General features: G+C 38.1%; 1 protein-coding gene across 1 annotated transcript; it reads left to right on the forward strand.

The window, feature by feature from the left end:
* The first annotated feature begins 1,124 nt into the window (after window positions 1-1,124).
* LOC139739964 (alpha- and gamma-adaptin-binding protein p34-like) lies at window positions 1,125-22,313 on the forward strand. The gene is made up of 8 exons (XM_071650561.1): window positions 1,125-1,220; window positions 4,775-4,962; window positions 5,744-5,843; window positions 6,782-6,886; window positions 8,008-8,082; window positions 12,535-12,954; window positions 15,477-15,530; window positions 21,558-22,313. Exons 1-8 carry the CDS (start codon window positions 1,154-1,156, stop codon window positions 21,683-21,685), a joined length of 1,137 nt encoding a protein of 378 aa, XP_071506662.1. The 5' UTR covers window positions 1,125-1,153; the 3' UTR covers window positions 21,686-22,313.
* Window positions 22,314-27,885: the final 5,572 nt, after the last annotated feature.

Raw genomic sequence — 27,885 nt, forward strand, 5'->3', positions numbered from 1 at the left:
TAGTATACCGTCTTTTGACAAGGGGGAAGTCTCAAAATTGAACTCGGGGGAAGTGATGACTATTTCATTGTCACTTGATTGTCCTCAGTGTAGGCTGGGTATTGGTCACTTGAATGTTAAATCATTTGGTTGGTGATCATGAATCTCTGATATCTTTTCTTCTTCTCTTTTTTTCTAAACCATGCAATTAAAGCACAAGGATATATTCCCTTCCAGTGTTTTTTTATGCAGGAAATTACTTCCTCTGTCATTGGAATATGTTCCAAGAATAATCATGGTGTCCTTGTCACTTTCACACACAATATCAGTCATAAGGGAAGTAGTATTTCCTCAAAAGATTCATTGCCTTCCATTCATGACAAAGGAGATAATGAATAGGAGACAATCTCGTGAACATGACAGTTCTTTTGATTTCCCAATAAAACTTCTTTTTAAAGGACTTGCATATTGGGCTTGCATATACTGGTAATTCAATATTAACTTCCTCAACCTGTGTCCAATTATCACACCCTCATTATCACGCATTTTGGTCCTTTCTCACTCTAAAACTTTATTTCATTTGCATGCATTTCTATTGATGTCACTTATTTTGACTCCTAAATTATAGCAATGGCCTATGGGAGTCTCACTCTCAACTAGTTTCCAGTGTTGGCAGCCCTGCAATGGTACATCATGATAGATGTAAATGTATCACACATTAAAGGGTATCGTATGTACAGTTCTGGTTTAGGTGAGGATTTTGCTTTTAACGTTTTGCGAGATATTCAGAAACCGCTAAAAGAGATGTCAAAGAGCATGCAATTCTAAGGGGTATCAAAAGTTCGTTCGATGAATATCGGTTTTGAAATGGCGGAGATATTCAAAAACAATTGAGGTAAACAAAGAGATCCTAATAAAAAGCGTGGCCTGTCGCTTTTTATCATTATCACTTTTTTGGATATCCCAGCCATTTGAAAACCAATATTCATCAAATAAACATGGAATCCTTCCTAGAATTACATGCTCGTTCGTATTTCATAAGAGGTTTCTCATTATAAAGAGGAATGTTCAAAACATGAACTGGCCCACTTCTACCAGTACCGTACTGTTTATGTACAGTCCCTTTAACAACACACACAATTACAACCGTATAACGCGTAAAAAGAGGAGCACAATGGCGACGCCCTCAGCACTTCTTGTGTCTTGCTCTTCAAGTGTTGATGGACACAGTATCATGAAACGTGAGTAACGCCAGTCGACGGGACACCTATTTTGGCTCATATTTTGCTTTTCGATGATCTGAATGAGTCAGTTGTGTGTATTTACACAATTCTGGCATTTCTCTTGCGCGAGACAATTATGATATGCAGTCCCACCCGTTCACATTCATGTTGGTTCCTTTCATCTGTTCATGATTACCACTGCCTTGCCTGGCTGTGCGGTGAATTCCTCTGTCTCGTTGCGTAATTGCCCTAAGGATCTGACCCAGCTAGGGTACTAAGTATCCTTTTGCATGCATTAGCATATTATTATATCACGGTATTCTCGGTAAAGTGAACTTATGTGTGTAACTGTGTATACGGAGCGTCCATTCAGGGTGATTAGATTGGTAGGTGCCTAGTCCACTGAATTAATAATATTACCATAATATTAAAACTAAAAGAACCTGCTCTTTGGTTTGCTGCAAATGCTGGTCAGTGACCACATATGCACCATCAAGGCATCATTGATCAGGATCATAAGATTCTATGTTCACCAACGTTAGCTCTAAAGTAAATTTCATTCAAGATGACACCATCCTTTTCTATAGACTCTGTAGGAAAGAAACTTATCATGAATCATTAGTATGTGCACTTTTATGGTGAATTAATGATCTAAATTCTTCTTCTGGTTAAGTCTGCCTCCTTCAATTCTTAAGATTCTTGCAGACTGTGTTATTTACATTACAATACAGTTTATTTACAGATATTTACAAGCACAGGTAACAAATATGAATAACAAGACTAGCCACTGTGATCAACCGTTAGTCGGCTATGGAATGTTTCCACAGCAGATGGCGCTGCAACAATATCTGACGACGGGGAATTCCAGCTCCTTACTGTTCTCGGAAAGAACGAATGGCGATGCGATTCAGTTCTTGAGTATCTGTTTATGATGGAATGTATTTTGACCTCCTGTTGGAGTTTTAACACCTATATTTGGATTGCTGGCACCTTTAGTAATAGAACTGAAGCTACTGCACTGCAAGAAAACATGATGGAGAGACTCCAACTCTCCCGCTTTTAGAACATTTTCCCAAACTCTTCGCTCTCCCGCTTGAGTTTGAATTTCTCATGCTCTAAGATGTATTTTCCCCCATCTTAAGTGAAGATTTAACTTTCTCCCACCAAGTTTATTTTTGTAATATTTGCTTTAAAAAGATAATGATAAAATATTAAAGGCTTAGATAGCCCAGGAAGAATTATAGAGTTTTCAGTGGAAGTAAATTCAAATCAATCATTCAATTAATCAATTGATTGTTGATACTTAATTGAAATGAAATATTTTGTATTCTCGATACATATTAAATGTTGTTGTTTCTTCGTGCCAGGTTAAAGGGACTGTACAGTACTGGTTGAGGTAAGGGATTCATGTTTTGAACATTTCTAAGTGAGATAATGAGAAACTTCTTATGAAATATGAAAGAGCATGTAATTTTAAGAAGGATTCAACGTTTATTTGATGAAAATTGGATTTGACATGGCTGAGATATACGAAAAAGTGATAATAATAAAAGGCGACATGCCACAACTTTATTAGGATCTCTTTGTTTCACCTTGTTTTTGGATATCTCAGCCATTTCAAGACCAATTTTCATCAAATGAACGTTGAATCCTTCTTAAAATTACATGCTCTTTGACATCTCATAGAGTGGTTTCTGAATATCTCGCAAAATGTTAAAAGCTAATCCTCACCTCGACCAGAACTGTACACACCCTTTAACCTGTTTATTTTGAAATTCCTGCTCTTTTGGTCTTTGTGACAGATATTTTATAGTTTATAGCTTGTATTCATACTATGCATTGCCACAAGAGGTAAAGAGAAAGATTTTACTTCTTAAGTAGAAGTGACGTGAAAAGAATAGTGCAAAGGAAATCTTCAGCTTCCCCCTTAGCTCAAAAAGGGAGGTTCTTCATCTTTTTAAAGGGGGATGAATCTGAATTTTCCGGATTTGCATGCCTAAATCTATTCACATTTTCCTGATTTTGTCCAATCACTTCTGATTTGTAGCTCCGTTCTCATCAACCACTCTAATTTTTTAGCTCACCTGAGCCAAAGGTTCAAGTGAGCTATTGCGACCGCTCTTCGTCCGTCGTCCGTCGTGCGGAAACTTTTACATTTTCATCTTCTTCTTGAGAACCCCTTGACCGATTTTCAACAAACTTGGCAGGTAGCATCCCTAGGGGGATAGGATCTCAATTTGTTCAAATGGGCACCATACTCCACCTGGGGGGCCCCCAGAGGGGCCCAAACCCCCCAAAATTAAGGAATGTTAAAAAAATCTTCTTCTCTAGAGCCAGAAGTGATAGAGCTTAGTTAATACTATGAATTAGTACATTGATGACTGTAGTTTCAGATTTGTTCATGGCGGAATCAGGGGTGCCCCCCTTGGGACCCAGGGGAGGGGGTGGGGAGGGTCCTAATGGGGCCCAAATTATACATTTTCATCTTTTTCTTGAAAATGCCATTATGAATTTTCACCAAAGTTGGCAGGTAGCATCCCTAGGGGGAAAAATCTCATTCCCATCAAATGGGCACCATGCTCCACCTGGGGGGGGGGGGGGGGGGGGGGGGGCCCAGGGGGCCTAAACTTGGACCGAAATTGTAAATTTTCATCTTTTTCTTAAACCCTATCAATAATTTTCACCAAACTTGGCAGGTAGCATCCCTAGGGGGATAGAATCTCAATTCCATCAAATCGGCACAATGCCCCACCTGGGGGCCCCAGGGGTCCCCCCCCCCCCTTCCCTCCTGTAAGGAATCTTTACAGATTTTCTCTAGAACTTGAAGTGATTGAGCTATAAAGTTAATACAATGAGTCAGTATATTGATGACTGTTGTTTCAAGTTTGTTCATGGGAGAATCAGGGGTGCCCTCCCCCCCCCCCCCCCCCCCCACCCCATTGGGACCCAAGGAAGTGGGATGGGATGGGGGGATGTCCAAATGCTGGCCTAAATTTTCATCTTCTTGCTGAAAACAACGAAATGGATTTTCACCAAATTTGTCAAGTAGCATTCCCATAGGGATAAGATCTCATAGTGTTTGAATGGACCCCATTCTTTCCTTGGGGGCTGCAGGGGTCCAAACCTCCTAAATTAATGAATATTAAATAATATTTTTCTCTAATTCTAATAAAAAATGATAATGCTTTAAGTCTTTTTTCCCAAGCTGCATAATCCAATATTCTATAAAGTACAGTGTACTTGGCAGGTATTTTTACCAGTGCGATGGAATATGTATTGCCCCCATTCTCAGAGCTACCCCCACCACAAGTTTCCAATGTTCTCAGGTAAGAGTCTGCAAGAATGCATGGAAGGTGAACTTGCGATACTCAGGTGAGCGCGTGACCCCCGGGTCTCTTGTTTAATTTCATCAGGATGATGTGTGTAAATACCATTGAACTATTTGCTTACCTGTGTCCAAGAATGATGCCCATTTAAAAGTGTAAACTTGGATTTTATGAAGCAGCAATGTGCCGCAAAGAATGTTAGACTTGTACATGGCTCAAACAAAATGTTTTTCCTTGTTGATGCAGAGATCACAAAGCATGATGACAAGTCTCCCCACAGTCCCATTGCTGAAGATGTCTGCGGGTACCCGTGGCAGGTGAACAACAAGTACTACAAGGCAGACATCCTGGTCTGTGTTGCCGAGCCCTGCATCATGGGATCACTGAGCCTTGGAGACTCAATGGAGGGCATCATCTTAATCATGGACGATTCAGTGAGTCTCAACAGAGAGAGAATCAATGTCTAGAATTCTTTGTTTGCTCTCCTTCCAGCAATCACATTTGATTTTTCTCATGCACATTTACATGTATGTGTGTTAACCCGTAGAGGACGAGGCCTGAGTATACTCGGGCAGGGGCTATGGGAAATGCGTGTCGTAGCAAAATCAGCTCATCCTCAATGGGTTAACGTGATTCAAAGACGTAGAAAATTTATATCATGTTCTTTGTTATTAATCAAAGGTATGTGGTCTTTGCAAGTTAGGTAGGCATCCTCTTGTTGATGTTAAGCACATCGAGGCATCATGATTTGATCTAGACACAGAGTGTTAAATGTGGTGTTTCCCTCCATTTATGAACAAAATTCTTTTGATTGTCTTTTTGTACCTATCCGAAAGTCCTCTTTTGGAGCAAATATTTGGATAGTAATATGTTGTGGATGTCAAAAGCAAGTGTTGAATACTGTTGCAACATCCACATGATGAGAAAATCATAGAAATCTTGCTGCCACATTTACATTTCACGCAGAGTGACTAAAACTAGCTAATAAAAGATGAAAGGAGGACTGCAGAATAAACATTCCAATGTGGCATTCATGTTCCTCCTCTGGCTATCAAGATAAGGAGAGTGGTAAGACAGTATGATATTGAAGAATGCCATAAGAATGTGGGAAGAGATATGGCAGGGGATGCACAAAATATCAATGGCAAGAGAGAAAAGAAAGTGAAATTAAACATAATCTGTTTGATATTCTTTTTGAACTCCTTTGTCCTCTAGGAGCAGAGCTTCAAGACAGTTAAGTCACAGTGGTCAACAGTGAAGGAAATGAACCCTGAGGTTAGGATCCTTGCCTGCAAGCAATTCACCAAGAATCCTGGTAAATGTCCTCCAAAATTTTCCACATAATGTGACCCTGCATCACAAAATTAACAAAAAGTCCCTACACTTGTAGATATGGATTTTTAGTTAAAGGGAACCCAAACCCAAAGAGCAATGTGGTTTGAGTGAAAGCAGCAACATTAAGTGGAACACATCGGTAAAAGGTTGAGGAAAATCAGACAATCGATGCAAAAGTTATGAATTTTTAAAGTTTTGGTGTTGGAACTGCTGGATGAGGAGACTAATAGAGGTTATGACGTATGAGTGGACAACATATAAAGAAAATATAAAGTGAATTCTACAGAAATTCACTATTCTAGCATAATGAAAGAGTACTTGGCTAACCGCTTTTAGAAAGCAGGGAGAATAATAGCTACCCTTAACATATATGTCAGTATCAAGTTGATTGGATGTGTAATTTTCATGAAAAATGAATTTTTGTGGAATTTTCTTTTTCTTTTTGGTCAAATTTTTCATATTTCATATCTTGGGTGGGAAATCACTAATTTTTCTCTTGAAAAGTGATGCTGGTAATACTTTTGTCTTTTTCAATCAATGTGGTTCTTGATTGTAAAATTCAACCCTCACAAAACTGTCTTGCTCATCTCAATTGGTGATTGCCCCCTCCCCCCCCAAAAAAAAAAAAAAAAAATATATATATATATATTTATATATATTGTCATCATATTTATTGACCTTGAGCAAGATATTTTATCCTCACGCTGCCAAATCCTATAGCTTTCAGTTTCATATTTGTTCACCTAGGAGCATATAATTGCTTTCCTTTAGTGTCCATCTTAAATATGTCCACTTTTGGACTCCAAATTTAGTTCATTTCCCATTTTTTCCCTCCTGGTACTGTGATGCTGTTTTTAGCAATGAAGTGTAATCCTTTCTTGGTTTGGTTTCTATCCACCCCCACACACAATCTATCAGGAGTTGGCAAGCAGGATGTACTGGGGTGGTGCCTCGATAACACATTCGAGCTGGTGGAACTGGAGAAGCCCGAGGATGAGGATGAAGAGGAGGAAGACGGATTCGGTAAAAATAATCGACTGAAACATTGAGTCATTAAATTTGCCACGAGTAGCCTTTGAACAAGCGTCATTAACACTGGCACTCTCCCTTACGAGGAATGAGCAGATTCAGCGGTGCAACTGTGAAGCGCCAAGTATAGTTGGGTTCACTTCTCTTGAGGAATTACAAAATCAAAACAGAAACTACTGGATGTGCTCTAGTCATTTTACTGGGGGACTGGCCAATTGACTAGTTTACCATCAAGTGGCATGAAAAAAGTCAGTGAAAGTTTTGCATTGAAAAAAAGTATGATTTCATTTCATTCATTTATTTTCATTTATGTCATGAAGTTACAAATTCACGAATTACATCATAGTATATATCTACAAATCAAACTTACGTACAATAGTAATAAAAATTCCATGTGTTGACATTGACCTTTACATCATAATTAAAGTTACACCATACACTTTAAAAAGTTTACAGATTTCGTCGTATTCATATTTCGAACTAGAGAAGCACTCTGAGAGTGCAGACCTCTGCCAAGCAGCTCATTTCCATCACGGATATTGTTCTTCCATCAAGATCAGTGATTTCCACCTATACATATGCATGCTGAAAATCGCCCAATTTCCCAAAATAGAAGCCTTTTGTTGATACGTTATCAACTTCCAGCTGTGCGGCACACCTCGCCCTAGTAGAAACTAGAGCATGCACTTTACGTGCGCGGATGAAAACCTAAAAAATGCGCAGCTTGAACTCCCAAGTACATTGACCTTACCTGCCAAAATATCGAAAATCCTTCATAAAATTTGGAAAAATTTCTGAATCACTACCAAAATTTAATCATCTATTCCTTGTGTCATTCTCAACCTTTCCTGCAAGTTTCATCCAAATCCGTTCCTAACTTTTTGTGTTATTTTGCACACATGCAAACAAACCAACGGTAATGAAAACATAACCTCCCCCCTTGGTGGAGGTACATTGTAATTAAAGTAATGTGTGGGGGTACCTACAGAAGAGTAGTCTGATGTGCTCATCTCGTTGGCTTTCTCTCTCAACATGAAGGAAACATGTTGTGTTATTTGCCATGTCACAGCATGCTGCTATTAATTCCTTGATGTTAATTCTTGTTTCATTCGCAGGAGCAGACCCATACGGTGTGAAGCGGATAATCTCCGCCCTTCATGCACACACATGGTCTAACCTGGAAATGAAAGGTAGGGCTTATCAATAGGATTCAGAATCAGATTGTGCTGATGTGAACTTTTTCTTTCCTTTCTACCACCCCCTTTGTTGTTGATTGGGGAGGCCTCTCACTGCACAGGGGCTGTGGACAGGGGGGTGGGGGCACACTTTTGAGCGTGTAATAAAGATTTGGGGGGGGGGGGGAAGGGGGTGAAAATAGAAAAAGAAAACACAACATCCATGACTTTCCAAAGGTTCTATCCTTAGATTCAATTCGAATAACTCATGTTGATTTTGTCGGTTGAGAATGATAAGGGTGTTAAGTTGCCTCTAAAGTCATAGTCTTCGAGACAAATTAACGCCCTTCTCATTCTCACCCGACGATTTGGTATCATGCAGTATCATAATTTCTGTGTATCTTCAGTAGTGAAATCAAAGAATCTCAAGGATTCTTAGTATTTGAATTGATGTGTCCAGGGGCAGACAAGACAAATTTAAGATGAGAATTTAGGAAATGAAAGCAAGGATAAAAAAGCAATGACATGAAGGAAAGGAATAATAGTGTTACTATGCGACATTTTACTCTGTCAGCCATACACAAAACAATGTTCCACCCAGGGTTGATGTATAAATTTGTGCTGAAATATCATGTAATGCTGGATTATTGCTTACCATGTTCAGCTGGGTCTGCCTGTATGAGGGCGCTGTTTATTGTGAGCTTAAAATTGCTCACAGAGAGTGTGTGTGTGTGTACATACATTGTAATGTGTGTATATGACATCTTCACTCCAGTCACATACTTGTGCCAGAGTTCAGTGAACTGGAGCCGCTGTAGTGTTTGCTAATGTATCAAGAACTGAGGGACTTGTCCTATTTGGAAGATATAATTATGTTACTTGTACTTACATTAGCATGGACTGACTTCATCATGTTTTGTGTGTTCTGTATGTGTGTCATTCAATGAACGTGCGTACATGTAGTAACTGAACTGAGTGTTGTGGCAACTTGTGCAAAAAATCTGCATCATACACTGTAGAACTGGGTGTGTGTGTGTGCGTGTGTGTGTGTGTGTGTTTGTGTGTATCTGTGCATGTTTTTTGCATGCTTTTAATAGTGCATGTTGGCAAAGGAGATGAGTGTCAGAATTTTCCTTGACAGTGATCACATAAAATTTAGTTCTAACCAAAGTGAAAAGGATCAGTGTCTAATAAGTCACTTTGGAATACAATATTCTTTGCAAGAAGGAGAAGCAGTCATTCTTTCTTACCATCGATACCTAAACAATGGGATATATTTTATCTCAGAAAGGCAGCGCATTGTCTTCATTTTATGATATTCAGCAGTATGATAGAAAGTATGATTACCGGGTTAGGACTGCAGGTTTGTTAGTTGTATTGAAATGGCATCTCTGTTTCCTTCACATTTTCCCCCTCTCTGTGTTGTTATCATTAGTTGATTTTCAGTCTTCAGGTTCCTGGGGTAGGTTTTACGCACTCTCTGTGATGCCTTTCACATTGATTAGAATCAAGATGTCATAATTTGGTTCTTTATTCATCTTTTTCTTTTTTTTTTTTTCTTTTTTTTTTGGTGTTGTTGCTGTTGTTGTTGTTGTACTTACTAAGTAAAAAATTATCTTACAGACAAGGTAGTGTAGTGGTGCCTTCATACTGTTAGAGACTATCATCCCATCCTTTGATAGAGTGTTCCTTGTTGACTGCTATTTTCAAGCCTGTGTCTCCTTGATACCATCTCATATGTTCTTCATAGCACTGGAATACTTTGCTCTTGCAACATTCTAGTGTCACATAGAAACAGCAACAAGTGCTTGGTGGTTGTTTGAAGAAGTGTTATCCCCCACTATTTTTGAGCAATTCATTTCCCTGTGGACAAATAATTCCTGTGTTGTAATGTTTGAAATTGCAGTTTTGATCCAGTATCCTATGATTTTAACAGACAGCAAAACAAAATACCCATGGTAGGCTCAGTCGGCCCTTCAAGATGAACCTTTGAAGTACCTAATTAGAATTCAGTGGCAATTGTTCAGATAGGCTTTGCAGGTATCCAAAAAAAAAAAGAAAGTTTGTTTGTTAAATGCATAACTGTGTGATAAGTATAATGTGTCTCGTTGAGTGTATTTAAGTGTGCAATTAGCAAGTTCATTTAAAGGCTATTGACCCGTGCAACAGTGAAGATTTCTCATCACTGTTTATGAATCTACTACCAGTTGAAAAGTTTGTACCAAGTTTAATACTTGGAGGCAACTTTTAATGGTCATTATGTGAGACAAGTTGGTAGTTTGGTTGAACCTGGGAAGTGGCGATTATAAGTTGAAGGATTGTTGTGTGTTGGAATGACTCCTCATTGTGTGTTTCTCACTTGTGAATATAGATTGATGTATGCATGGCAGATACATATATATTCATTTGTCAAACATGTCATTATATCCATCTGTTCAGTCTTTTTTCTTGTATTTGTTGTATGATTTGTAAATGATTTCAGAGCTACATTGAGATAATTGGCATTAAAAACTTGCCTCAACCCCCAAACCCTCCCCCACCAACACACATATGCTCAGTGCTTGCAAAAATATTTTACTACATTTAACTGCATCAAAATGTACCAGTCTGTAGGACTGTTGAGATTTCCAAGGCTTTTCAAGGCTTTCAAGATGTAGTCCTTTCAAGATTAAACAAAAAATCAAAGAACAACAGCACACAAACAAAAACATTGACGTTTGACAAGTACTGGATATTAATGTTCTCGGAGTCATTAGTAGAGTGATCGTGGTACATGTACCACGATCAGAGGTGAAGAATTGAATCTTTCAAGGCTGTCCCTCAAATGTTTTTATCACATTAAGAGTGGATAATCTTTTTATCTTCTTTTTTTCTTTCTTTCTTTTTTAACAAGCTGTTCCCACCATCGTAGGGAGGTGGGGTAGTGTTATCTTCATTATTACTTTGATACTTTGGCAAAAGGCACAAACAAATGCTCAGTATTATTGTTTTCAGTGGTAGTACAAGTAGTAGTACTAAAGAATTGAGATGCCTGCCAGATTTGAGACAAGGCTGATTATTTATTTGAACTTTATGAGTTCACTAAAGCAGTGTTATTGGTGTTGTGCCGCGTCACAGCCCATTACAGTATTTACTAATTTCCACTATGATGGCTCAGTTTTGTTTGATGAATCGTGGTGTCTATGAGTTCTTTCACCCGATAATGGGGCAAAACATTCGACAATTAGCTGCTAATGATCCATGGCGTACGATTGACCCGAGGGCCCATACATATTTCTGGAGCTGGTGAGGGCTGCCGTCAGTTGGAGTCAGCCGCGAAGGTTAACTTTGATGTTTGCACCGCCCACTTCATATCAAATGACATTCCATTTCTTAATGATATGTGCATTGTCTTAATCTATGCAATCATGGACAGATTTGTAGGGGCAGCATCCGATTACAGTTGAACCTGATGGACTGGGTCAACAAGCCCACCATGATGCAGATCAGACAGGTTTTCTGTTATGTGTCTGGAGACCTTGTGTTCCCTGGCACTGATTGCATTCATTTCCTGTGGTGCTGTTTAACAGAATGCTGTGAAATCAGAAATTTTGTGTGCATGAAACTTTCGTGAATTTCACAAGGAGCCAAGATTCACAAAAATAAAATGTATGCAAAAGTGCTTGTATTACACACATCTCACTGAATGCCAGCGGCAATTTGTGAAAGTTTCATGCCTTGAAAAAAAAGGCCATCAGGTCCAATTCGCGAAAGTTTTGTGCTGCAAATTTTTCTTGTTTTTCAATATGCTCTAGTACATGTACCTATACAGTAACCATAATTATGTGGTATTTCTTTGAATTCACAGTACACCAAGGTTTTACCATACCGTGTGTATACATGTATAGCAATCCAGCCATCCTTTGACAACTATAAAGCTCAGCACAGTTGTTTAAGAAATATGTGAAGTCTTATTTCATTGCTGCATCATAATTAAAGTGTATATCCTAGTGCACTAAGTTTTGCTATGTAGTATCTTCTTGTGACATCGTTTAAGGCACATGTAGGAAACAAGCATGTTAGACACGATTTACCCTATAGCTATTTTTATCAGTGATACGATATAATTTTTTTTTCTACAATGTATTTGCAAGCAGAGATCTGCGAGTGGGTGTGTGTGTTTTTGTGTGTGCAAGACCACATGGAATATACAACAGCATTGTAATGTAATGTAAAGAGGGAGAGTAGGGGAGGTGAAGAATTTATTTGGACTGATGATCTATATGTCATAAGGGATTTGGGGTGAGTGAAAGAATGTCAAATTGTATGGACTTTACATTACATGCGCTCTCCAAGGTATTTGTGACTTGGCGTCTGAAAATTTATCTGATATCTTATCTACTATGTTTTATTTTCAGTTCACCTTGTCACTCTTCTGATTGCATACTGTTGCTTTTGAACAATTCATGCATCTTATCATCCCTCCAGATGACGATGGGTCGCACATTCTGCGTCTCCAGGAAAAGTTTGCGGCGAGCGACGGTCAGAGCGGCAGGGAAGATGACGTCGCATCGGACATGCAGCCTCCGAACGGATACATGCCTCTTGGAAGCGAGGATGAAAATTTGGCGTCGGAGAGGACTGAATCCACTGAGCAATATTCCGAGAATGCGAGAGCAGAACCCTCAAAAGAAAGGAGTGGTGGAGGCCAAGAGGTGATCAAACAGAATGCCGAAAGTGCGAGGACTTTTGAAGTGCATAGTGACAGCAGCAGGACTGATAGTGGTTGTCAAGGAAACAAGGATGTTTTGGCTCCGTCGGGTGAAGCAAGTGGTGTCAAGCAAAGTTCAGAGGCAGCGGGGGAAGATTCAAAGAAGAGTAGCGCATCTTCCAAACCTGACAAGATAGGTTTGTTAATCTTGTGTGTTCCATTCCTCTTCTTTCTTTGCATGGTCAATAATAATTATGATGTTTGCTTTCTCAAGCATTTTGTGCAATCCATGAATTGCCAATATGTTGCTGTATGTTGCTAGAATTCATAGGTACAGCTAGACGACTACAAACTTGGCTCATCTTTGATTTGATGCTTTGTTAGATGTCTCAGTGCAAGGTAAATAGTGCAGCTGTACCTGTGTTTATTCAGACATTAATGATAGGTGATTAAAAGTATGCTCTATTACAATGTGTACCGAGTCCTGCTCATATTGACATATAGCCTGATACTTGTAGTCACATGGTTTCATTTTGAGAGTGTTAGGTGGGAACATGTAAAGCATTTATAAGCAAACAAGGAAACATTTTATGCCCCAAATTTATCGCTTCTTTTTTTTTTTTTTGTAATGCCAGAGAAGAAAAGTCAAGCAAGTCAAACAAAAACGTAAGATGTCTGAATATCATGATATCTTATGATTATGGCAGCATATAGAACTCCAAATAACCTCTCAATTATGTGACTGTGTTGTCACTTGTTGGCTTCCCCCCACCCCCATGTCAATGAGACATATTTTCTACAGAGAGAATTTTTTCAACTCTACAGTATGTCCCCCAAAAAATTACAATCAAATTTTCGCATTGATAACACCCAATATGATTAAACTGTCTAAATGCTACTTCAGAGTCTTAAAATATATCATCTTAGCTCTATTTTGCAGAAACCCCCATTCATAGAAATTCAGAGAAATGTGAAAAGTTGTAAAGCATGTCATGTGTCTGATTCTTCCAAGTTTAACACTTCGATGCTTTTGTGTGTGAATACAATAGACAGAACTTGGAGGGAAGAGATTCTTGACATCCTTTACAAAATTCCTCATTTCTCTTTGACCACTGAAGCAAATTGAATGGGGTTTTCTGTAAGATGTGGGCAATGAGTTATAGTTTCATACCCTGAATTTGTATTTCGATTGATTCACTATTTTTAAAGATATCATTGCGGAGGGTCCCGTTGTAATTTTTTGGGGGGACATACGGTACACAAGTACCCCCACACATTATAGGCAATGGAAGCAACATACATACATGTACATACATACATACATACATACGTATTTACACACACACACACAGACATTTATATGCATAATGGGTACAGACAAATACAGACTAAAAGACAGATAAAGGAAGGGGTAGATAGATAGATCAGTAGACAGTGAGGAAGGTAGATCTAGAGATAGACAGATACATGTAGATAGATAGATAGATAGATAGATAGATAGATAGATAGATAGATAGATAGATAGATAGTTAGATAGATAGATGTGCAACACTGTAACTTTGAATGCTAGTGCTTCTATTAACATGGTCTGAGTCAAATGGCCCTTGACAGAGTGAGCCATTGTGAGTGTTCAATGACGGTTGTCCAGCATACTTTGTGCGTTAACTGTTGTGCATTGTGGGTCATACGTAAACTTTTTTACATTCTCATCTTCTCGTTGAAAGCTGTCGGCTGTTTTTTTTTTACCAGACTTGGCAGGAATCATCAGTTGGGGGAAAAGACTCATCATGATTTTTGCAAATGATGGTGGGGCTCTATTAGGGGCCATAGGGTGGGGCTCAAATACCCAAAGTTTTAAGTCGTCATTTTTAAACATAGGGCCCAAATTCACGAAGGTGGTACAATCTTTGTCCATGGTTTAAACTATGTACAAACGTATGGGGCGCCAAGTGTCGCATGGCCTATTTCATTACGAAATCAGTCATTTCGTCGCATTTCGTCGACGAAATGACTGATTTCATATTAAAATGGGCCATGCGACACTTTGCACCCCATACAAAACTACGGTTTTTGTCCAGGGTTGAAACCATGGACAAAGATTGTACCACCTTCATGAATTCGGGCCAAGGAGACAATGGTAACACGATATTTCTCTGATTTTGACAAAATGATCAATGTCTTTTGTTGCAAGGACCTTGTAAATTTAGTTTAGCATCATTCAGCAGAGCTGCTGGGAGAAATATTTTCATGAGAGAATGTGAAACGGGTGAAATTTCCACATAAATACTCAATGATGATGGCAAAGAAAGCAATGAATGTATAGTTATGAGACTTTCCTATCCAACTATCCTATTGATAAGGGATACTTATGCTGCTACACCTATGAAAGGCAGTTCTCATCAGCCCAACCCAGTGCTTCAGACGAAGATGAAGATCTGATTTTATCGCAAATGTCTTGCAGTTGTATGTCTGCAACTCTTTGAAGTATATATGCAAAACGTCTTGGCAGACTGGAGTTGCCAAGTTGGGTGGCATTTTAGTAGTGATCATTTCTGCCTCAAGAAAGCTGCATATGGAATTGGCATTGAAGAGCATTAATATCATCAGTGCCATCATCTCATCCCCTTTTGTTTGTTCGTTTGTTTGGGTTTTCTTTTGTTTTTTCTCAGATGCCATGCTGAGCGAGGACATGAAGCTGTTTGAAGCCCTGGCAACGAAGACCCTCAAAGTGAATCTTTTGAGCAGCTCTTTGCCAAGATGGCATACATGAAGGGTAAGTCCTGTGGTCTTGCATTAAAGAGGAAATCCAGTCCAAATACATGTATAAGTTAGTGTGATAAAAAAGAGTAAAATTTTATGAATTCCATGTTTAAAATTTGACTGAAATCGGATGAAAAATAAGGAAGGTATGAAATTTTGAAGTTTTGATAATTTCTCCAAAACTGTTCTTGTACAGTGGGTATGAATATATGCAAATGATTGAGCTAACCATGTCATATCCTCACAATTTTGCATTGATCGTGTACAAAAAAAAAAAAAATGATGAAAATTCAATGTTTCTGTCATTGAAGTCTGAAACATCACGTTATACCTGGTTGAATAACTTCAGAATAGTGATCATTTAGATATATGAGGATTTGAGCCTTGGGCACAATTGCATTTGAATGAAAAACAGGAAATTCCAAAATTTTATGTACAAACTATTACATGGTAAGTTGTGAGGGAATGACGTGCTCACTTTTCCATTTGCATATTCATATTGACTGTCCAAGAACTGTTTCCCCTCCCCCCCCCCCCAAAAAAAAAAGAAATAGCGAAACTCCAAAATGTCATAACTTCCTTATTTTTCATCCGATTTCGATCAAATTTATACCGTTGAACTCGTAATATTTTGCTCTTTCTTATCAGACTAACTTATGTTTAGACTGGATTTCCTCTTTAAGTTTATGTCAGTCAGGTACGTGTAATGTATGTGCATTTGTATGTGTTCTGTGTTTGTGTGCATATCCAGCTGCAGCTGGGAGCGAAAAGTATGTTTTCAGAGAAACTATCATATTGATTTCTACCTGAGAAAAAGTAATTCACACTATTAACCCATTGGCCGATATTCATGAAGGCAGTTTAAGTCAAAACCATGGTTTAAATTTCAGTCCATGGATTAAAACAAGCATGAAAAGGCATACTTACTTATGCGAGTATCAATGCGCGGATGTCATTGGATATCTGTTGGTATACGTGATCTGTCTTGGACATTTACGCAGAAGAAATTTGCATAAACCATGGACTAGAGTTAACCCACATTCGTGAATATGGGCCATTATGTCCCAGAAAACAACAGTTCTCATGTTTGCTGCTGTATCCTCTTGTCATGGTATTTTCTTTTTGTTTTTAGTGGTTCTGAAAGTGGAGAAGAAAGGTCATTAACATTTGAGTCTCTTGTGCATTATGATAGTTTCTGTGGAAGAATTTTCAAAAGCCACCTTCTTCCTACCTTTTCACATAAAATTTGAGTTGGCAACACATTTGAGGAGATTAAGTGTCCCTTTTTTTCTGCCTGAAATTGGCCACTTTTTGTGAATTTCCAGTTTTGCTATAATAGTAATATGTAGATTCAATGCAAATAACCAGTTCCATTTAACTTTATGCAACGAATTTAAAAGATATGCAGCAAAATGCACAGATGCCAATTAATTGCTATTGCAATTCAGGATTAAAATTTCTGCCCAAAACTTCTACAATGAAATACTCTCTAGGACTTTATGGATCAAGTTGTAAAGATTTATGACCACCAAATGTAACTTTGTGGGGGAAAAAAGGGAAAATAAGGAAACTTTAGGAACTGATATGAACCAATGTGTTCCTAGCTGTGTACAAACCACCAAACTGAATGAGCGTTGCTCATTGTCAGTTTAGACTGAATTCTGGGACTTTTTGATTATCAAATTTTACCAATCGTAAGGGCCTCTTATGCTCTGTGTTCCTATTGTAGTGGAATTCTATTGTACGACAAATTCATCCTGTGTCATATGGTGGTAATAGCCCCATGACATATCCCTTGCTATGAAACAAACTATGAAATAAACCATGAAATAAATAATGCTGGGGGGGGGGAAAAAAAGGCAAGCAACAAAGAGAGAAATAGAAAATCTCGAAACATTTATTTAAATCTCGTTTGCTTTGCAGCTTGTTTTTGTGAGACAAATTGTTTGTGCTCAGTTGTCTTTATTTTCTTGTTTTCTCTTTTTTTTGTGAGCCCAAGCGAAGTAATTATGCACAGAGAGAGAGAGAGGGAGAGGGTGAGCAAGGAAAAGTGGGGCAGGGGGGAAACATGTACAAATGTACACTGTATGTTGTATTGCATCACCTCTGAAGATAGCCCAGTTTAAAATAGCATCAGGCCATATATGTAGTGTCATATCAGTCCATCAGCCTCCGTATACTTTGCCTACTGCATTTATTTTTTGAATCCTATATAATGATGATAATCGCGAATTGGAGCCGACAGCCTTTTTCGTGGCATAGCGAGCCACCCATCATGTTGTGAAAACTTTTGTGCTGGCGTCACATGCACCATTCCTCGTTTTACAGTAATGTAATGTACATGAGTGTTTGTTGTCACAAGGAAATGTTGTTGTAACGAAATCCACAATGTGATGAATAACGGATGAAGATTTTCAGAATTTGGTCACGAATGTCTGCTGAAGCCAGCAGAGTTACAAAAATTCTGCTGAGTTGTTCCAAACCTAGCTGTCGTGTCATTCCGGCATTCTGTGCTGAAAGGAGTCTTTGTTCTTGTCAGATTTTATGAGGTCCAAGGGGTGTGATCACCACGACCAATTATCTCTCTAAGGCAGCCTTCTGCATGATACAGCTTGTCACTGTGTACAGACATATATATGTGCACGGGTCGAAGGACCAATAAATTCCTTCTCGTGAGAGCATCATAGCATTTAATGGTATAATCCATTTTTATGTGCCCTCTCGATTGTTTTGAGGTGATATTCAGAACAAAGTGCAACATAAAGGGGCAAATTTCAGTTCAAGGGCCTGTACATTTTTGCAAAATAAAGTGGAAGTAGTACTCTGGAATGATCTATTTCCCCCCCCCCCCCCCCCCCCCATCTTTCTGAAATGATTAGTTGATGCAAATTCAAGCTCTGCCTGTAGATGAAAGGATCTACTTTACTACGGTAGCACCGTGGTGTACCGAATGAGGCTTTGGACTTGGAGTCCTAAAACTTGCCCAGTGCGTACCTCCTTGGGCGCAATGTTTTGCCCATGATATCCTGTTTGGCCCTGATGTATGCATGTTAGATGAGTACCAGCCTGTGCTGGGGTGGTGATTCATAATAACAAACCATATAATATTTATATAAGTGCATATTACTAGAGATTGATCTCTTTATGCACATTGAGGGACAGAAAAATGAAGGAAAATAGACATGAGAGAGTGAAGATGAAACTATGCGAGATGAAAAGTGACAAAATTTTTATATTTTTTTATTAGGCAGGACCATTTGGTAGAATAGTGCAAAAACTAAAGAGGCCCACATTATTATTATTATTATATTTTTTTATTGGGCAGGATCATCTGGTACTGTGGTAGAAAAGTGCAAAAACTGAAGAGGCCCACATTATTATTATTATTATTATTATTATTATTATTGTTATTATTATTATTATTATTATTATTATTATTATTATTATTATTATTATTATTGTTATTATTATCATTATTATCATTATTATTATTATTATTATCATCATCATCATCATCATCACCACCATCATCATCATCATCATTAGCAATGTCATTGTTTTGTATCATTATTTTATCAGATATTATGTTACATCGTTAACTACTACTTCAGTGATGTGACATTGTCGCCCACACACGCCATCAGAGAAGATATCTATGAGGACATTAACTCCCTTCACACTCTTCATTTTGTGATGTACAGTATAGGGCATGATTAACCTTCCTTTAGAATGTCAAATCTCTGTTTGTATTGCATCCATGACATAAGTTTATCCTTTTTTGTTTGGAGATATGGCTATGAGAAATCTAATATTTCACCACATATTGATTCTCTCTATAAAGTTGTTTTTTGTTTGCATGGATCATGGTACTGCATGTCACCATGATGTTGAATATGAAGTCGGCACTACGCTTGTAGCCCTGTGTAGGTATATTTGCTTGTTTGCACTGGAAGTGGAGTTCTTTCCAGCTGACCAGTCTGTGTCAGGACGACATTGTCGTTTATGAGTCTATTAAATTTGATGAAGGAATGGCAGTGTCAGTAGGTAAAGCAAGAAATCAAAGTTCATTTCAGGTATTCTGTAAGTGCCTGTGGGTAGGTGTGATGTGGTAGGCAAGTCTTTCAGTAGGTCATACAATTTGATAAGGATGTTAGATATGACAATGATTAATGTAGTCTTTTTTATTATTTCTATTATCATCTTTGTTCAATTCCTTTATTAGTATTGTTTTCATATTTTATAATTGAAATCACCATTGTCATTAAAATCATTAGATCATAACAGATTCTTGTAAATTGAATTATCAATGAGCTTTACATATGGGAATAATCAATCAAGATGATAATCATTTCTATTATCATCTTTTTTCAATTCCTTTATTAGTATTGTTTTCATATTTTATAATTGAAATCATCACTGTCATTAAAATCATTAGATCATAACTGATTCTTGTAAATTGAATTATCAATGAGCTTTACATATGGGAATAATCAATCAAGATGATAATCATTTCTATTATCATCTTTTTTCAATTCCTTTATTAGTATTGTTTTCATATTTTATAATTGAAATCATCACTGTCATTAAAATCATTAGATCATAACTGATTCTTGTAAATTGAATTGTCAGTGAGCTTTACATACGGGAATAATCAATCAAGATGATAATCAGATGAAAGTGAACAAAATTGTTCAAAAAAAGTAAACTGGCAAGCAAGATGCATCTGCCAACCAAGATGAATGGGAGTGAAGCTGACATGTGATTTGTGCTCTTCCTGTCACATTCTGTCTCTCACTTTGCTGTGCTCCATGCATCAGTCAGAGCAGCCATTGACTTGGTGTGCTACTCTAAAAGTGGATATTTTTGTGCGACTAATTTTTTGCACTTCGCCAGGTAAGAAGAGTTTCGCGTGTTTTTAATTCCGCGGAATCAAGACATCACGCACAGGAACATATGGCAAGCAAAAATATTCGCGTGCTTTTATTTTCGCGCTACTTTCTGGTTGCGCGAAATGCGCGAAAATGTCAACACCGCAAAAATTTCCACTTTTACAGTACCGTATGTGAATCGACTGGCACGGATCTCATCATGGTAATCGTCCATGGATCGCAACGTGTGTAAATCCTCGTAATTTCTAAATTGCTCCATGTTGCCCTTCACTGTGGGGCTACTGCCGTTTAAAGTGAAGTTACGGCACAACAAAGTTTTGAGGGAAATTGATTCAGTGCAGATAAGATAGCCTGACAAGTCTATGCTGGATAGATATTAGGGGTCGTGATGCCAGTACACTGTTACATTGAGTTGATATGGAGGTGTTGCATGGCTAGACTTGCAGCAATTTTCACTTTCATATTCAGCTGCAGAAAGAGAGCTGTGAATGTCGATCTTATGTCAAGCATTTGTCTAAGGATAAATTATGAAATCTCACGCATCTTTATTTCTTATGTGCAATGTTTGTGGCAGTGTTATAAATGCAGAGCAGTTAACAATACAAGGAAAAACTATCACCTATAAATTCTGCTGTTGCTGAGGGAAATGATAAAACTGATGCATTTGATACTGATGCTGATTGTGTCATTCAAACATTCCATGTTGGTGTAAGAAATTTCAGAATGATTTTCTTTTCCTCCCTGAAAACTTAAAACTCAACAACAACAACATTCTTCCTCATCAATTTTTGACATTGTCCTCTTTGGAATGATCTCTATCTCTCTCTCTCTCTCTCTCTCTCTCTCTCTCTCTCTCTCTCTCTCTCTCTCTGTCTATCTCTCTCCCCCTCTCTTGCTTTCTCTCTCTGTTTGTACTTTTTTTATGAAAACACTTTTTTTTTGAGGCAACTGCATTCAGTGTAAATTACATCTTTTACATACCATTTATAGTGAAATGAACCTAAATTCTAATCAGATCCATGGGGATTTAGACTGTCTTTGATTTTACAAAAGAAAATAATAAAGAAATCAAAATGATATAATGTCAGGAAACAATTTGATATGAAAGCTATGAATTATTTTGTATGTGTTTTTTTTTGTAAATGTTGCAGAAAAGGCAAACTCGCTGGAGGGAGAGGAGAGGCGGCGTTACGCGGAGAAAGTGGCCATCGCCTTCTGGCGGGCCGTGGGCGGGGACCAAGAGGAAATCGACGGCCTGGATGATGACGACAGTGACTGACCCTTTGTGCGTGACCTTCCAAGGTCATTAAAGGACTCTCAGTGAGTGTGGTCTGAGCTCACTGGCCAGATGCTCTCAGGCTCTCACACAGAGGGCGCTATACGGGAAATCAATTATTGCAGGAATCAGGCAGTCAGTATTGAATGCGCAGGCGCTTATTGCAAAAGATCTGTGTAATTCTTATTTTTAATAATCAGATATTTTCTTACTAGCAGACTGATCAGTGCGGTACGACTTTTGCATCTGCTACCAGAATTTGACACACTTGTGATCGCTGAATGAAAGTATTCTCATGTGTAGACCAGATTCTGCATGTATATTGTTGTGATTGGCACTATATGTAACATCAGTGGTAGACATTTTATCAAGTCTGTGTGGAAATCATATGAGAAACTCTATGTGCAACATTCACGTGGGATACATGACTTGGATTTGTCCGTACAAGGTCACACATACATGTATACATTTTCATGCCAAACATCATGGCTAGGTCATGGCACTATCCACCCAGTTGATTGCCCTTTCAGCTGAATACAGCTTCCTGTTACTGTCGGTAACATACACAACTGTGGGACTAATACGCAGAGCTCAAAGAAATGTGAAATGTGTGAGTTGACCATGCAAGAATGGACTGATTTGACACAGGCTTTTGAAGCTGAGGATAAAGGTCATGTTGTAGAGGTCAAATGCAAAATGTTGTTTTCAAGTAAGGATTCAATTATGACATTGGTGCAAGTCAGTCATACATGGCTCTCACAGGCAAGTTTCATTGAAGCATCATTGCGCATCTTGACTTTCAAATGGATCTGTGTAAAGTTGAAGTTCAGGGTTCAATTTTGAAATTGTAAGAGCTCTGCTACAAGTCTTAAATATCTTAATAGCTGTCAGTGGAATTCAGTGCACAGGAACAAGGCAACTGTGTAGCTGTATAACACAAGAAAACATGAAGTTTTTCAGAAACAGGATTTGAACTGATCTATTATGTTTTTCTTTTTAATCACAAATAATTTTTTAACCCAAGATGCCAAATTCTTTACAACAATACAAATTCTCTGTCGTGTGATCCTTTCTGAAAAACTTCAATTTGGAATCAATTGAATTGAGAGAGAGGCAGTGAGAAGCATATCTGTTAACATATTTGTATTAAAGCTCTATATTTACTGGTATGAAATGTCTGCAATGAAGTGTACTGACCAAAATGTACAGAATTTTTTATACTTTGCCATGTAAACTGCCATTTGATTGTTGTGAGGTGCTCGTGTTCAGAAAATAACGAGGGTCAAAATGTCTCTTCATTTATTGAACTCTCAGCTCACCTTTTTGCCTGTGAAATCTTGCAATCTGTGGTTTTAAACCTTTGTGTGCTTAGAGCACCAAATAGGGAGCTTTAGATTTTCACAACGGGGACGTTCAGAGGAAAAAGACATGTTCTGAGCATGTGCAAAACTGCGCGTCAAGTCGATCTATTTATAGCTTGCATCCTCTGAGTTTTTCACTACGCGTTCTGGGCTATTTTTACGTCCGCTCAATTCACGACGTAGAGAGCTACTTCATGCCCCCACCATATGGAGGCGCATTTTATTTTTTATACGTTGTGTCCCAGCGTAATCTAAAGCTACTTTTCAGCGTGACGCAGGGGGAGAGGAGAACGTCCACCGCAGTCATCGTCTCAAACGTCCACGCCGCAAATCTAAAGCTCCCTATTGACACAGAAAACCCCATAGCCTTGTACACACTATCCCTGGCACAAAAAGGGTGAAGGTGGAGTTTTGGGTCAGAAAGAATTCCCACAGTGTGCAATGCAACTCTATGCTCAAATTTACTCTGATATTTGGAGATTTTTTTTTTTCATTTTTTGTCGTAATGAAATGCAGAAAGAAGCAAATCAGGAATTCAGAAATTTCACACATTTTCACAATCACAATATTAGTGGCAGTCTTGTGTGCCAGTTAGATGGAGGTTCTGTTTTTTGTTGCCGCCCATCGATTTTTGCACGAGTCCTCTCTGAGTTCTGAGTTTTCTCCCAGTTTGAAATGGAATAAAAAAGAATTGATTAAAGCCTTCACATGAAATCATCCCTAAGTTGCAATAAATGACAGATGCCTGGCACAATGAGGAAAGAAATGGGCTATGCTTGATTAATTCTTGACCAAAAGTTTGACTATTGTTATATGTATATATACCTGTATGAAGAGTTTGATTGTAAAACATGTTAAGTCCCAATATCAAACATTTTCAAGTACACACTTGTAAGTCTACCACCAGATAGAACAAACTGAAACCTTTGGAATGATACCTTGCCATAACAAGGAATATTTTTTTGAAGCCATGATTGATTGAAAATCGCCCATATTTCCCTATTATTTTCTTTGAGTTGTTTGGGTTTTTTTTTAGCATGTTTAATCGTATATATCTCAAATTTACAAGAATGGAGTTAACTCACTTTGCAATTCTCGGTATCGCCAATACCTAGGTGCTGTGCGCAGAGCAGCATTTTTGATGCATTATGGGATAGCTCAGGGGACAAACTTGCCCCAGTTTTTGGCTGCATATGCGCTCGGGTCACATTCTGTCTTTATCCAGGGGTATTTTTTGTTGAAGATTTCTTCGTTATCCATCATGTCAACAGCACATTGCAGCCTAGCAGTAGTGAACCATGACTCTAGTGAACGCAAATCAGTAAATAAATAGAAACTTTCAACTCTTTTAAAGCTAAATTTTAGCCAAGAAAAAAAGGAGTAACAATGTAAAAGCAGACAAATAACTCCATTGAATCGTATGGGAACTGCGATACGTGCGAGACAACCAGAAGCGACAATGGCACCGAGGAATCCCACAGTATCTGTGACAGGGCTCTTCAGCTTGCGCAGAAGTTTTCTGCGCATTGGCGATACCGAGAATTCAACTCTTCAGACACAAATACTTGCATAAATGTATATGCAAACCAGCTGGAGAGTTGAAAAGTAACGACATGACTGCCAGAATTCAAGAAGTACATTATGAGTATCAGGAACTCACGCATGTAAAAGATCCCACTTCATTCATTCATCGCAAAGAGCTGGATGCCAACCCGGTGAAGTGGTCCCCCTACCCACCAACACAAGAAAAACAACTGGATGATGCTGACCCCTCGTGGTTCATCCCAGATAACTAGCAGTAGTCAGCAAACAGTATCAACCAGGCACATTGTACCATAAACTAAGAGAAGAAGAAGGAAATTGGTTCGTGTTGAGTATACTGTAATAAATGACCCCTTGGCGGACATTCATATTTTTGTACCACAGTCAAATGTCTGTGCCCCAAAAGCACTGTACAAGCTCAAGCACAAGCAAGCAATATTGCTCATATGAACAAAAAAGAATAGGCATGTTTTACATGAATTTCAATAAAGATGTGACAAGAAAAAAAACAGTTCTGCTTGTGCCAGCCTCATCTATTTAAAAGAATATGCCAATTCAATACTTTCTTATTATCATAAGTAAACAAACTGACAGAGAATCTAATTGCAGCACCTTTTGATACATCAAGTACCAGTAATATTGATTCTAATGTACCTTTCCTTTTAGTGATAGCAACGTAACTGGATGCTTTATATGCTGCTTGTGGGGAAAAAAAAAAACAAAACAAAACAAAATTCATGCATTAATGCACCCTCCCCCAAACCCATATGATTTAATGTTAAACAATGGAAGCTCCCTGTAAAGTAAGAATTTTTCTCAATTTGTGGTACAATGTAGCAAGGTAATCCATCATCAACACATTTGTCCAGTCCAGACCACTTTGTTTCATTACAAAAAAAAAGAACACAGAGGTGATCATGACAGTATGTTTGTATGATTGTTTGATTGCTTGTAGTGGAGAAGAATTGTTGAGTGGAAGTGACTGACTATAGATAGACTTGTTTGCTTTTTAGAGGAACGTTTCAATGATTTCAGAATACTGAACGAAATGCTTGGGAGAATGTTCACATGAAAATGAGATACCCACTCCCCCTCCCCCCCCCCCCCCCCAAAAAAAAAATGATATTGGTAGACAGCAATCTGTTCATTCAGCAAGAACACTCCATTGATAATAGAAAATAAAATGACTGAAGAAAAGTGGGTCAAACAAATATAATGTTCCATAATGGCCAAATGGCCCCTCCCCCTTCAACATTGTTGTGACAGATCATAAATGGATGTAGCAAATGTTCTTTCTTTTTATCTCTTCAGCCCACCTCCTCCACTCTCGAGTAAAAAGGACAAAATAACAGTGGTGGATCCGGGGGGAGGAGGGAGCACTGGGGGCACGCTGCCCTTTAATTTTTGGAAGATAATAGAAATAAAAAGAGAAAAATATGAAAGGGGTGTGTGCGCCCCCTTTCATTTCTTAAAGAAACCATCTTTGTCAGCCGATTGTAGTAGCACCAGAAAATTGCGCTGCAGCCTTGTCAGCTGATTAAACCTTGAAGAGGCATCATATTTTTTTTTTTGCCCCCTCCCCCTTTATGGAATTCCTGGATACGCCACAGCATAAGCATAACATAAACAAACTTCATTGAACATGGGCTAAAGACGATTAGACTTTGGATGTGGCAGGTTACTCAAATGCCATATTCTACGTCGTGTGTTTGCATATAAATACTTATATAACTTATATAAACACTTAAGTATATAAGTACACCACTACATGTCAAAAGAAAGGCTATTCCATTCGGTGTAGTGCTTTGGCCGCCATTTTTTTTTTTTTTTTTTTTTTTTTTTGCTCTCCTGAACATTTTACATTTTGTAGATACGAGGTCTTGTCACCCCAGCAACGATATATATATGTATGTGTGTATATATATATATATATATATATATATATATATATATATATATATATATATTTATATATACGTGTGTGTGTGTGTCAATATGTAAATAAGTAGATGTTAATGCGTGTGTTAATGTTTGGCAACGAGTGAGGAAGGGGCGAGAGTGCTGGAATAGTGATTTAATTAGGAGAGCTGAGAAGTCGCTGTGCACATTGCCCGTGTCTATTTAGAGGGGTTTTAATGAGACACAGAGAGAGAGAGAGAGAGAGAGAGAGAGAGAGAGAGAGAGAAAAGAAAACTATGGACAAGCTGTGGTTCACTCTCAAATCTGTTTTAATTGGCTTTCTGACACATCAAGGCTGGGAGGACTTGAAACTTTATCTCTAATTACAACATTTCCCAAGAATAACTCTGGCGGTAAAGTTTTCATGTACTGTGGACATGATGTACATGTACATAATATAGATGACTCAATGGCCAAGGGGAGACTCCATGTACATTTTGCAAAGCTCGAGTATTTGTAATCAGTTTTGCTACTTTTTGACCATGCAAAATTTCAGACACTCCACAGCCTTAATAGACGAATTTCACCAAGACCCAACCTGAGTTGAAAATCTTTTTTTTTTTTTTCGAGTTAAACAAATATTGAGAATATTGAATAAAGAATGCAAGTAATGTAGAAGAATTCAAGTTTATTAACTTTCGGCTCCCATTTTGATTTTTCTTTTCTTTTCTTTTTACTTTTTCTGCCAGAGCTGTCTCCTGCTGTCGTCAAACCTTAAACTTTACAAAGTGTTGAAAAGAAATCAAATACATTAGCGTGATATCTCAAAATTTTACAACTGTAATAGCGGTTCTTATCTTTATGAACATTTATAGCACTATTGTGTTCAGTCAGGTCTACCAATAAAGTCAGTCTTTGAACCATGTCCGAACAAAGTGATTTTAGTCTTATTAGTATAGTGTAACTCGGTAATAAAACAGACTGAAAAAATGACAAATTTTGCATTTCAAGAATTTCATACATGCTGTCTCAAACGAAAAAAAAAATGTTTACAAGGGTGTTATATGCAAAAGTTTAAAAAGAATCCAAATGTTTAGCTTTGAATATAGAATTCAGGCTTTCCCCTTTCTCAGATTGATAAAAGAATATAGGTATAAGGAAAGTTGTCTTTTTTATTGAAAAAATTATCTGTTGCACATCATTATTTCTTGTGTGACAAACGATATTATGTCTGCCTACTAAAACATTAGAACCAAGGAGTGCAGACCAACATGAATAAGTTTTAACAGCCCACAAAACTAGGAGTAATCTAAAACAACAATACTGTCTTTTCAAAACACACACACACACACACATACACACACACACACACACGCACGCACGCACACACACACACACACA

The sequence above is a fragment of the Diadema antillarum genome, unplaced genomic scaffold (genome assembly GCF_040938485.1).
Source record: "Diadema antillarum isolate AM-2024a unplaced genomic scaffold, OU_Dant_1.0 seq00000822_RagTag, whole genome shotgun sequence".
NCBI classification, from domain to species: Eukaryota; Metazoa; Echinodermata; class Echinoidea; order Diadematoida; family Diadematidae; genus Diadema; species Diadema antillarum.

What these genes read in the sequence shown, in the direction of transcription:
- LOC139739964 (XM_071650561.1), top strand. Translation starts at nt 1,154, where the DNA reads ATGGCGACGCCCTCAGCACTTCTTGTGTCTTGCTCTTCAAGTGTTGAT. An exon ending in GCAATTCACCAAGAATCCTG is followed by an intron (nt 5,844 to 6,781) that starts GTAAATGTCCTC and finishes ACAATCTATCAG; the next exon opens with GAGTTGGCAAGCAGGATGTA. An exon ending in TTCCAAACCTGACAAGATAG is followed by an intron (nt 12,955 to 15,476) that starts GTTTGTTAATCT and finishes CTGGCAACGAAG; the next exon opens with ACCCTCAAAGTGAATCTTTT.